This window comes from Chlamydomonas reinhardtii, chromosome 8, assembly GCF_000002595.2.
Source record: "Chlamydomonas reinhardtii strain CC-503 cw92 mt+ chromosome 8, whole genome shotgun sequence".
Lineage (NCBI taxonomy): Eukaryota > Viridiplantae > Chlorophyta > Chlorophyceae > Chlamydomonadales > Chlamydomonadaceae > Chlamydomonas > Chlamydomonas reinhardtii.
In genome coordinates, this window is record NC_057011.1 from 3,258,947 (window position 1) to 3,271,204 (window position 12,258).

At 67.5% G+C, this 12,258-nt stretch overlaps 2 protein-coding genes across 3 annotated transcripts in view; one reads left to right on the top strand and one right to left on the bottom strand.

The window, feature by feature from the left end:
• Positions 1-10,438, top strand: part of CHLRE_08g373688v5 (uncharacterized protein) — a 28,345-nt gene extending 17,907 nt beyond the window's left edge. Inside the window, exons 16-22 of one of the 2 annotated variants that reach the window (XM_043065123.1) lie at positions 335-445; positions 961-1,007; positions 1,304-1,456; positions 1,997-2,305; positions 2,677-4,721; positions 5,244-7,965; positions 8,259-10,438. In XM_043065123.1, coding sequence (XP_042922124.1) covers positions 335-445; positions 961-1,007; positions 1,304-1,456; positions 1,997-2,305; positions 2,677-4,721; positions 5,244-7,965; positions 8,259-8,375 — 5,504 coding nt within the window. In that variant the 3' untranslated portion in view covers positions 8,376-10,438. The remainder of the gene's footprint in view (positions 1-334; positions 446-960; positions 1,008-1,303; positions 1,457-1,996; positions 2,306-2,676; positions 4,722-5,243; positions 7,966-8,258) is intronic. The other variant, XM_043065124.1, reaches the window with a different exon arrangement.
• A 104-nt stretch (positions 10,439-10,542) lies between these two features.
• The window catches only part of CHLRE_08g373726v5 (uncharacterized protein), a 7,981-nt gene continuing 6,265 nt past the window's right edge, over positions 10,543-12,258 (bottom strand). The window contains exon 3 of the mRNA XM_043065125.1: positions 10,543-12,171. Within this exon, the coding sequence (XP_042922126.1) occupies positions 11,251-12,171 (921 nt within the window). The 3' untranslated portion in view covers positions 10,543-11,250. The remainder of the gene's footprint in view (positions 12,172-12,258) is intronic.

Here is a 12,258-nt window from a genome sequence, read left to right on the forward strand (position 1 = left end):
GGAGGGTGGAGGGAGGAGGGACAAGGGACAAGGGAGAAGGGGTGTATGATGGGACAGTGTCAAGGCAAGAGGAGGAGGGAGGAGGGAGGAAGGGGCTGTTCCACCACAGCCACGGGCCGCTGCGGCTGCGTGCTGTCCTGCCGGACCGGGCTCATCCTGCCGCTGCCTGCTGCGGCCCCACCCCACCTCCATTGCTACAATCGCTACAACGGCCACTATCGCTACAACGGTGCCGCCGCTCTCGCTGCTGCCGCCACTGCCCGCTGCCGCCACTGCCCACTGCCGCCACACTGTCGCTGAATACCGCCACTGCCACTGTCTCCTGTGCCTGCAGGCTACGCCGCGCCTCTTCGCAACATCCCGCTGACGCAGCTGGGCACGGAGGCCGCGCCCACGGGCTTCTGCGCCATCAGCTTCATGCACGTGGCCAGTGCCAGCATGCTGGGTAGGCGGGGAGCGGCGGGGGGTGGGGGGAGGGGTTACATTCATAACTATTTACGGGGACGCGGCGGCGGAGGGGTTGTAAGTGCCAGCCCAAGCTAAACCAAACCAAACTGAGCTAGTGAAGCACAGGCAGAGGCAGATGGGGGATTGTTTGTGTGCGTGTATTTGTACAAGCGTGTACAAGGGGAAGTGTGTAGTGGAAAGGACAAGGAGTGAGAGAGCACAGGAGGAGTCGGGCGCCACGGCGGCGGGTGTGGTTTGGCATGGGCGTGTTCAGGCAGGGGCGCGCCACTGGGCGTATCCCCCCTTATGGCTGCACACTGAACGCCCCCCTCCTCCCTTATACCCCCCTCCACCGCTGATTCCCCTGCTTGTATCCTGTTCCCAATGTCTGTATGTTGCAACCCCCCCCGGACGGCCGCTCATGTGGTAACGACTTCGTCTGCAGTCTTCAGTGCATCCTGTATCGCTTTTCCAAACATCCTGCAACCCCCCACCGCTCCTCGCCCCTCGCAGTGGCTGAGCTGGGCCAGCCGGGTGTGGAGGCGCTGCAGCAGTTCAAGGTAGTTTACATGTGTTACATGTGTTACAGTGTTACAGTGTTACCCGCACCTGCGCGACCCGGCGCGACCCATCCACCTGGCGCGACCACCTGGCGCGACCCAGCGCGACCCATCCAAAACACGTGTTGCATTAAGATCGTACAACGCTACCTGTTGTCACGCATGCGCCTGTTATCCTTCTTCTCCTGCTTTCATGCTGTATCCATGTATCCATTTCCTGTCCCTCGCCTGCTGACGCGTCCCCCGCCCCCCGTCTACCACTTCCTTGATTAATCATGAATGTACCCCCCCCCCAGGCCATCGTGACTGAGCTGTGCAGCCGCTGCGGGGGCTATGTGGTGGAGGCCAGCGAGGGGCTGTGCCTGGCCGCCTTCAAGCACGCGGCGGCGGCGCTGGTGTGGGCGCTCAGCAGCCGGGAGGCGCTGGCGGAGCACGTGTGGTCGCCCGAGGTGCGTGTGTGTCTGTGTGCGTGTGTGTTCGCGTGTGTGTGTGTGTGTGTGTGTCTGTCTGTGTGTCTGTGTCTGTGTCTGTGTCTGTGTCTGTGTCTGTGTCTGTGTCTGTGTCTGTGTCTGTGTCTGTGTGTCTGTGTCTGTGTCTGTGTCTGTGTCTGTGTCTGTGTGTTCGCGTGTGTGTGTGTGTGTGTGTGTGTGTCTGTCTGTGTGTCTGTGTCTGTGTCTGTGTCTGTGTCTGTGTCTGTGTCTGTGTCTGTGTCTGTGTGTGTGTGTGTGTGTGTGTGTGTGTGTGTGTGTGTGTGTGTGTGTCTGTGTCTGTGTCTGTGTCTGTGTCTGTGTCTGTGTCTGTGTCTGTGTGTGTGTGTGTGTGTGTGTGTGTGTGTGTGTGTAAGTATTTGCTGGTCTCCTACCTTCCCTGCATCAATCCAACAAACAACCGCCAATAATGCAGCATACCACTTCAGCTCCTTACCGCGGCCTTGCCTCTGCTTTCGGCGTTGCCCCCACCACCCACATCCGCCACCCCCGCCACCCCAGGTCCGGCGCTGGTACCGCTTCACCGTGGCTCCGCCTTCCACCAGCGCCGCCCCGCCCGGCAGCCACCACCACCACCACCACCACCACCACCACCACCACCATCACGGCCACCAAGGCCACCACGGCCACCACGGCCGCCACACGCAGACCAGTACCAGCGGCGCCGGCGGGCGCGGGCCGCGGCCTCGCACGGGCGTGCACGTGGGCAGTGTCAACGTCGAGGTCAACGCCGCCACGGGCCGCATGACCTACCGCGGCAAGGTCATGAACCGCACCTCACGCATCGCACACAAGGCAGCGTCGGAGCAGGTGCGGGCGGGTGCGGGGAGACTGGGGGCACGGTGGAGGGGGTGGGGTTATGTGCTCGGGCCTAACGAAGGCGTCCACCGATCATCGTCAGAAAGCCGGGGGGGGAGGATGGGGGTGTACGGATCGCAGTTGGTGGCTGTTGGCGTCGGTGTGTTTGGCACATGCCTGCACGCGTGAGCCGTAAGGCCTGTGCTGCTTCAGCCGCAATGCGTAGCGCCCATGCCGTAAATGCATGCGGCACGTCCCATGTGCCCATGTCTCCATGTGTGTCCTTTCCATCTGCCGGTCTCTTGCCCATCAATCGCGCTACTGCCTACTGCCTACTGCTACTGCTTACTGCTACTGCCTACTGCTACTGCTACTGCCCGCAGATCCTGTGCTCGCGCGAGGCGTGGGAGGCGGTGTGCGCCTCGCTGTCCGCAACCGTGCAGCGCATCCAAGAGGAGGAGGAGGAGGCCCTGCGGCAGCAGGCGGCGGCGGAGGCGGAGGCAGCGGCCCAGGCCGCCGCCGCCACCTCCGCCAATGGCGAGGAGGAGGACGAGGAGGAGGATGGCGACGGAGACGGCTATGGCAGTGATGAGGGAGACCTGTTGCCTGAACTGGCGACCGGCGGTAGGTACACGCCTGGGGTCAGCGGGCCCGGCGGCGCCGGCACGAACAGTAGTGGCGGCGGCAGTGGCGGCGGCGGCGGCGGCGCTGGCGGGCTCTCCAGCATAAGGAAGCTTTCCATTCGCAACCTGCTCAGCGGGGGCGGCGGGGGCGGGGGCGGCGGGGGCGGGGGCGGCGGGGGCGGGGGCGGCGGGGGCGGCAGCGACTGGGCCGGGGGGGTCGTGTCCAGCAAGAGCGGCGGCGGCACACCGCCCACGTCTAGCCGCAGTGCCCGCGGCGCCGGCCCTCTGTCTGCTGGCGGCACAGCTGCCGGTCACACCAGCGGGCCGGGCACGCTGCGAGAGGTGGCGTCGGAGCGCATTGCCCGCTTCCGTGGCCTCAGCATCGCAAGCGGCGTGACGACGGCAGGTGCCAGCGGCGGAAACATCGGGGGGGCCGCTTCTTCCGCCGTACAGCACATCACCACCGCCAAAAACATGTCGGCGGCGGTTTCGTCCGCCGTGGACAAGGTGACGACGGTGGCGGCGGCGTTGGGCCGCCGCGTTGCGTCCTTCTCTACCAAGGTCAGCGGCGGCGGCGGCAGCGGCAGCGGCGCCGGCGGCGGCGCCGCCACCAACGCTGGCCGGCGCGGCAGCTCCGGCACCGGGATGGCGGGCGCGGCTGGCGGCGGCGCGGCCGGGGACCTGTCCACTGCGGTGGACGACCGGCGCGCAAAGTCGCTCACCAGCGGCCGCAAGCGCCGCGACTCGGGCGCCGCCGCGATCTCCGCGGGCAGCGGCGGCGCGCAGCCGCAGTCGCCAAGCCGCCTGGCGGCGGTGTCGCAGCTGCTGCTGTGGCCGCGCGCGTCGGCGGCGTCGGCGCGCGGCTCGCCCACGTCGCCGGCAGGGCTGGCGGCGCCTGGCAGCGGCGTCGCGGGGGCGGCGGCGGCCGCATTTGGTGGCATGATGCTGCCGTCGCCGCGGGCGTCGGCGCCGAATGCCTGCATGACGCCGCTGGCCATCTCCGCCATCGCCGCCGCCGCCGGCGCCAATGCCAGCGCGGCCGCCGGCCAAGCCACCGCGGTCAGCAATCCTAGCAGCGGCGGCGGCGCCAGCGGCGGCGTTAGTGGCGGCGTTAGTGGCGGCGGCGGCGGCCCGGCGGGCGGCATCCGGTCTGCCCCGGCCTCTGGCAGCTGGCCGAGGGCTAGCCCGCGGGCCGCGCAGCTTGAACTTGACACTGGCGGAGCGAGTGGCGCGGAAAGCTCTGGTGGGCGCGCCCGCGCGACCGCCACCTCGCCGCCCTCTCCGGGCAGCCCGCAGCCGGCCGCCCGCAGCCCACGGCACACATCCACCAGCCTTGCACCCGACGGCGGCTTCGGCGGCGGTGACGGCAGCGACGGCGGCGGCCGTGGCGGCCGTGGCGGCGGCACGGGTCGGAGCCCGCCCACGCTGACGCCGGCGGCGCTTTCCAGCAACCCCACAGACACGCCGCCGGACGCGCTGGCGGCCGCCGCCTGCGGCCCGAGCACTGGCAGCCCAAGGGCCGCTGCCGCCGGCCGGAGCACTGGCAGCCCAAGGGCCGCCGGTGGTGACACCGCCGCCGGGCGCAGTGCGCGCGAGGGCGAGGGCGAGGGCGGCGGCGGACACGAGGGCGGCGGCGGGGAATCCAGCAGCAGTAGCGGCAGTAGCAGCAGCGGCGGCAGTGGTGATGATGACGGGATGCCGCCGCCGCCCTCGGTGCGGTGGCAGGCGCTGAGCCGTCTGGCGGGCGGCGGGGTGGAGTTGCCTGAGGGGCAGAGGCTGGCGGCGCGTTTCCTGGGGAGCTACAGGTGAGGGGGGGGGGGGTTGTGAATACCAGCCCAAACTAAACCAAAACCAACGAAAACGAGCGGAGCACCGGGTATGCGGCCCGGGCCCAATGCAAATTTCTCATCATCATCAGAAAGCCCACCCAGTCACGAAAATGCAAGACGAGCGCGCCAGTAGTAACATGGGCGGAGGCGGGGAGGGTGTGTATGGCGCTAAGCGGTTGGGGCGCCTTGGGAAGGAAGGAAGGAAGTAAGGAACAGCACTAAGGGACCATGGGGGCGGTACATGGAAGATGTGGAAGCGGTGGAAGGCAGGCTTGCCGTGCTGCTGCCAAGCGGTCATCCACACCCTCGCGCACACGGTGTAGGCCCTCTCCGCTTTGTGTGTTCTGGTAAAGCCTCACACGTCCCCTCGTACGTGCGGCTTCCACGCCGTGCGGTGCGGTGCTGCAGCCCCCCCCCGCCCACACACACACGCGTCGCCGTGCCCTAACTCCCGTCATGCCTGCAACCCCCACCCAACTCGCCTCCTGCGCCCCGCAGCCTCAAGGGCGTGCGCGAGGAGATGCGGCTGTTCGAGGTGTCCTGGGCGCCCGAGGGCGACGACGACACGGCGGGCGCAGACTCCATCGTTTCGCCCCGCCGCGACGGCGGCGGCGGCGGCGGCGGCGGCGGCGGCGGTGGCGGCGGCGGCGGCGGCGGCGACAGTGGCACAGAGGAAGCGCTCGCCAGCAGCCGCGGCGCCGCCGGCAGCATGGTGCGGGAGCAGCTGGCTGGCGCCAGCCGCCGCGCGCGCCGCGACAGCGCGGCGGCGCCGGGCTGGGCTGGCGGCCCGCCGGCGAGCCGTGGCGCGTCCATGACGGAGGTGACGGCGGCGCTGCCAGGGATGTCGGCGGCGGCGGTAGGGCGCGGCGACAGATTCCAGCAGCGCGGCCGCAGCGCCGAGGGCAGCCAGGGCGGCCGGCGGCCGTCGCCGCAGGGCATGCCGGCCCTGGGCGGCCCGAGCGCCGCCGCCGCGGCGGCGGCGATGGCGGCGGCGGTGGCGGCGCGGGTGGGGGGCGGCACGGAGGGAGTGCAGCAGGTCGCGTCGGCGTCGCGGGGCAAGGTGCCCGCCGCCGCCACCGCCACCGGTATGGCCTTCGGCGGGTCGCCTGGTGGCGGCCACAGCGGCGCGGCCAGCGGCGTCGGCTTTGGCGGGTCTGCCGGCGCGTCTGGCAACGCCTCGCGTGCCGAGAGCCGCGTCAACAGCCGGCGGCGGCTTCTGTCGCTGCCGGCGCAGCCCATGACAGTTGGCTCGGCCGCCACTGACGCAGGCGGCGGCGCCGCCACCACTGGCGGCCATGGCGGCGGCGGCGGCACCAGACTGCTGTCGTCTGGTCAGATGGAGATGGGCCTGAGCATCGGCCGAGGCGGCGGCGGCGGCGGCGGTTACGGTGGCGGTTACGGCCACCAGGTCAGCGGCGCCCTCAGCGGCGCCAGCGGTTGGGCGTACGGCATGACTACAACCGGCGAGTCAACGTACGACGATGATGCGCCGCCGGTTTCGGACAGCTGCAATGCATTCGCGACCGGCGGCATGGTCACACTGGCCGGCAATGCCTTCCGGGCCTCCGCCAACGCCAACGCCAACGCCTTCAGGGACGGTGCGGCAGGCGGCGGCGGCGGCAGGGAGGGCAGCAGTAGCCATTTTGACATTTCACCGGCTGCCCGACGTGTGACGCCGTCGCTGGCGACGCCCTCCCTTATGGGGGCGGCGCCAGCCGTGGCGGGTGGGCAAGGGCCACCAGCACCCCATGGCGGCGCTCCATGGAGCCACGCAAACATGAGCCGGCCCGGCACAGCACCGGTGGCGGCGACGGACGCACTGGCGGCGCCCCACAGACACGACTCGCCCATCCAAGCCGTCGGCATTCGTGCAGCGCTGGCAGCGACGGCGGCGGCGGCGGCCGCAGCTGGCGGCGGCGGCGGTGGCGGCGGCGGGCAGCACCCACTGGCAGGGGCACTACCATCGCAGCCGCCTTCTCCGCCGGCAGGAAGGATCATATCCCCACTGGGCGCCCCTAGCGCGCCCCGTGGCAGGCCCGACGCTGGCGTCGTCGCCGCCGCCGCCGCCGCCGCCGCCGCCGCCGCCGCCGCTGCCGCCGCCGCCGCCGGCGCGCCGTCCAGTCGCGACCCCGCCAGCGACCAGCTTTCATTCCTCCGGGCCTCCACCCTTGACGACCCGCAGATGCCCGTCAGCGCCGCCGCCACCACCGGCGGCGCCGCCACCGGCTCACACACGGCGGGCGCTAATTACAACCACGTGGCCAGCGGCGGCACCGCCGCCTCCGCGGCCGCCGACGCAACGCAGCTGTTGGCCCATCGGCAGCCGGCGGCGGTGACGGCGGCGGTCGCGGTGTCGCCTGCTGGTGCCGACGCCGGGTTTGTAGCGCTATCCGCCGCAGCCGGCGGCAGTGGCTCCGCGGCGGCCGGCGGGCTCCACGCCGCCGCCACCTTGACCGGCGGCGGCGGCGGCGGCGGCGGCGGCGGCGCTCTGGTGGGCGGCTCCGCCTCGGGCGCGCGCCGCCGACTGATGGGCGTTACCTTTGCGGACGACGCGCTCCCGCCGGCCGCCGCCGCCACCGCCGGAAGCAGCAGCGGCATGGGCGTTGGCGGTGGGAGCCCCGCGCACCAGCTCTCCGGCGGCAGCGGCGGAAGCAGCAGCCACACGCTGATGCCGCTGCTCACGGGCTCACCGCTGCCGGCGCCCGGCCTGCCCTCGCTCAACCAGTGGGGCGACGCCACCAGCGGCGCCCCTGGCAGTGGCGGCGTTAACACCCTGCTGGTCGACTACCACGGCGGCACTGCGCACCAACAGTACTACAGCCACCACGGTGGCCTGGGCTCGGACGTGGGCACGGCTGCCGCGGGCAGGCCGGTCAGCGGCGGCGCTGCTGCCGCCGCTGTGGCGGTGGCTGCTGGCACGCAGCAGAGCTTTGCCAGCGCGCTGCGTGCTCACTTGATGGGGCCGGCGGGAGACGGCCTGGCAGCGGCGCCAGCGGCGGCGGCATCGTCTGTGGCGCAGCTGCTGCTGCGGGGCGGGGCGGGAGCCGGGGGCGGGGGCCAGGGGGGCTCGGGGGGTCCCTCCACGGCGTCCACGGGCGGCCGCATGGCGGCCACTGCCACCACCACCGCCACCACATCCATCCAGGAGGAGCGCGAGCAGGAGGAGTTGCTGGTGGGGCAGGAGGAGGAGGAGCAGGAGCAGGAGCGGCAGCGGCGGCAGGTGGGGAGGGCTCTGGAAGGGAGGGTGCGCGGTGTGTGTGCAGTGGGGTGCGGTAGGGGCGGGTGCGGTAGGGGCGCAATGCGGGCCAGGAGTGCGGGACTGGGACGGGGGCTGTACTAACTGGGGTTTGGGTTTGGATGGCACAGGGACTTGAGATTCCACGCTTCTGACCAGCAGCCTGTATGTATACGGTAGCCCATTACCGTACCGGTAATCCTGCTTATCCATAGATCGTGCGCGTGACGACTAAGTGCCTTTGCCTATGTCTTGGCTTGTTCCTGCGGCGCATGCAGCAGGGCTCGCCGGACCACGTGCACATGCGCCGGCGCAACAGCGCGGCACATCAGATGGCGCGGCTGCGGGACTCGCCCTCGCCGCCGCCGCCGCCGCCGCAGCCGCCCGGCACCTAGGCGGGCGCCCGGGCGGGCGCTGTGCTGCGTGCCGGCACAACCCGCGGCCTCAGGCACGTGCGATCAATCTCGCGGTGCGTTGCCAGGGCGGCCGAGTTGACACAAGCAATAAAAGATAGAGTGCGGACTGAAGGGACGGAGTGGCTAAACCTACGGATGGGTTGAGCCCGGGAGCTTTGCCTGAAAAAGCGCACCTGCCTGTGAACGAGAAAGTGCTGTACTGTGGGCCTTTCGGATTCTGGCATGATAGGAGGCTGCCTGCAACCTGTGCGACCAGCTGGGTCTCGTGTCTACGTTCCTATGGTCCGCACACATAGCAGCCATCCAACGATGCGATAGCACCCGTACGAATGCTATCCTCGCATTCGGGCATCGGAGTGGGATTGCGGCCGGTCGCTGCAGCAGTAGTGCATTTCGGCGGGTTGCCTATGGCAACCGCGGCGTGCGGAAAGATTTCACTCTGCTTACATGTGTGTTGCGTAACCGCTGCAGCACTTTTGCATGTGCATACTCGGGGATGCATACAAGCATGCACTAGGCATTGCGCCTAGGGTGATAATAACGGGCACTTGAGGGCGGGGGTATGGGGCTCGTCAGCGTCGTATAATTCGGTCTTTTATTGTCGCCAAGGCGACAATCGTGGGAAGGTACCAAAGGCGTGGGGTGCGTGCGCGGCGGCGGGCTGGCCATCTAAGGTGTGTGGGTGTTGGAACTGCCGCGCTTAAATGGCACATCAAATACACACGCGTGCGCATTCATATCAGCTAGCGGCACTAGCCGTCAGCTGCACGTGGCATGCTCACGGTGTGCCCGAATCGGCTGCCATGAATGGGTGTTAAGGTGGAACGGCTGCACAGCGCCCCTGATCACCGTAATGATTGGAACTGTGTATAGTCGACTTCTATTTTGAGTGACAACTTGAAATGAGGTCTCGGAAAGCTGAACCAACCCCTGCAGCTGCCGCTACTGATATCGTCGATTGGCCTTTGAACTAAAATGGCCTGAAGCTCGTTTTGGCAGTTTGGCCCAATGCTTCATGTTGATGTCGCCACATGTGACACAGTCAACAAACGGCAGAGCAATTGATCTGATAGGCTGGCAATGGCCATGGCACGAATGAAGGGGCGGAGGCAAGGGCATCAGCATTTTCGATTGGGGCTGTGGTTGGGGGAAGCTGAAAGCTACACGTGAAAAGTACACTTGCGGGTGCCGTGCCTGCCTGTACTGGATTGCGGTGGGCCACAGGCGGGCAGCCATGCCGCGTAGTGCGCGTGCGTGCTCGTGGCTGGCCAGATGGGTATGACGCGGATAGAGGACTATTGCTGGGATGATAAGGGAGGTCGTTGCACGCGCGCCCTCTCGTGGTAGCAGCAATCGGCACGGCGCACGCTTTCTTGCGTCATCTCCAAGGGTACTTGGGGACACTGCATGGGGACACTGGGTGTTGTGGGTTTCGTGTACTGCCCTTCTTTCACTGCTGTTTCCCACCCGAATACGGGCTGCGGATTGCCGTGCTGCGGACGTGTGCGAGCGTTCGTCCTTCCTGTTCCAGTAGTTGTGGCGGACTGGGCGGGATGGAATGGGGCGTGCGGAAGGAGGGCGCGGAGCGGTAGCGCTGGGTTTCAGGGGTTTCCCCTGCTGGGTTTGGGCTGCGGGGCCACAGGCAGGTGCCGCTGCCGGTGTTGCGGTGCGGCTGCTGCGGTGAGCGCTGCCTCCAGCACCAGCATCGCTGCCATTGGTGTGTGTCACGGGCGTGGCGGGGCGGGCATGGCGTGGCGTGTCGCTGTACGGCAGCAAGCGTGCAGCACTTGTGGTGTGGTGGGACTGCGGTAACGGGTGTTCATCCTCTTTCAGCATTGCGTAAGTTTGTTCGCTCGTTAGTACAGCAATGGGGGCCACTGCAGCATTGCTGCAGCAGGTGCTGAGGCGTAGCTTGGCGCTGAGGTACGGTGTAGAACTGTGGCGTGCGTGTATGTGTACCTACCTGAGGAGTGAGGAGTGATGAGGGCGTTTGCGACTGCCTGTGATTCTCCTGTTACGGCAGCGTGTAAGGTCAGCGCCTTCCCTCCATCCAGCCAATCCTGCTACTGCCGCTACTGCTACAGCCTACACGCCCAATGCGCCGCCATGATATGTATGGAGTGACTCATCTGGATCACAAGCACATTAGCATCACAAGTTACATTACCGCCTGATCAGTAGTAGAATTGGGGTTGCTCTGATCGGCTGGGGCCGCTGGGCGGCCAGCAACATACAGGCACTCGGAAGGAAACAATACCGTACCGTAAAGTGCTACTAGTAGTAAGAAGATGACCGTACTAGCAGTCTGCGTATGCCTGGAAAGTTGTGGGACGCAGACCTCGCTACACGCCGCTACCATAGATGCGGTTATCGAAGATGCTTTAAGACTAACAATGCGAGGCCGTGGAAGCCAGCAGATACATACACACAGAGTGGGGACACATAAATGCAGCACACACCTTGGACCACACACACGCACGTACACGTACCCGCCCCGGATCGACCCCTTCCCCCTGTTTCTTCTTAAAACGAGTTCACGCACACCGGCACACGCACGCAATCGTGCATTCGAATACCATGCGAGTATGGGATGCTACTTGGAATGTTGCTGCAAAGGCGAGGGTTGATTGCACGGTTGCTAATTACTCTCACAGACATGCACACGCACAGGAACAGAAGTGCACCACATACTGTCGCATATTATGTTCAGAAGTAGGCCGCACGTAGGCCGCAGGTTACTATCAAGCAAATTCGACGACAAGGTGGGTGCATTATGCATGATGAGTGTCAACTGCCGTCAACTACCGCCTACCGCTACCAACCGTTCACACCACTGCACTGGGTACTCTAGGGCTCACACGCACTGCTTCCCCTGCAGCTCCGCAGCTGACGCCCCCACCGCAGTCGCAGAAGCCGTCGCAACAGGAGCAGCTGGTGGCGGCGGCGCGGTTTCTTCCTCATCTGCTGTGTCCTCCTCCTCCACCGCCTCCGCCACCACCACTGCTACAGCAGCCGACTTCTCCCCTGATGCTGTAGCGGCAGTAGCAGCAAAGCCGGCGATTCCAGAGGAAGGAGGCGGGGGGCTGCTCCAGGAACGCCGCCAACCGAAGGCCTGCGCCGCCGCCAGCACAATCCGGCGCAGTGCCTCCGCCTCATCAGCCTCCGCCTGCTCATCACCCGGCGAGCCCTGCTGCTGCCCGGTGAACTCCGCAGCAGCTTCCCATGCCCCCTCCGCCGCCACCGCATCCACCTCTTCCTCCTGCTCCTCCTGCTCCTCCTCCTCCTCCTCCTCTGCCTCGGATGCGGCGTCCACCTCAGCCTCAGCCACCGAGAACGCCGCGTCATCATCCTCGTCGTCGTCACGATATGCAGCCGCCTCCGCCGCCGCCGCCGCCGCCGGTGGCGTTTCAACATCAAGCAGATCCGCGGGATCCGGATGGTCAGGCTCCGGAATGGGATCCAGCATCCGGCTGGAGCGCACCGAGCTGGCAGCAGCAGCAACCGGCGGCTGTAGTGGCTGCAGGCCGCGGGCGCCAGCGGCGGCAGTAGCAGCGGCGTTGGCGGGCGGCGGCGGCAGTAGCATGCTCCCGAATGAGGACTCGGCGCTGGTGCGGGTGCTGTTGCTGATGCTGGTGCGCAGGCTGGCGGTCAGGCTGTAGCGCCAGCGGTGCAGCAGGGACAGCGAGGCGCCGCCGGCAGTAGCAGTAGCATTAGCAGCAGGAGCTGTAGCACCGGCAGTGGCTGCAGCCGCAGTAGCACCCTGCTGACCCTGTGGCTGTGATGACACAGACAGCGGCGACGGCGACGGTGGCGGCGCCCAGGCGCCGCCGCCGGTGTTGCCGTTGCTGCTGCTGGCGGCGGC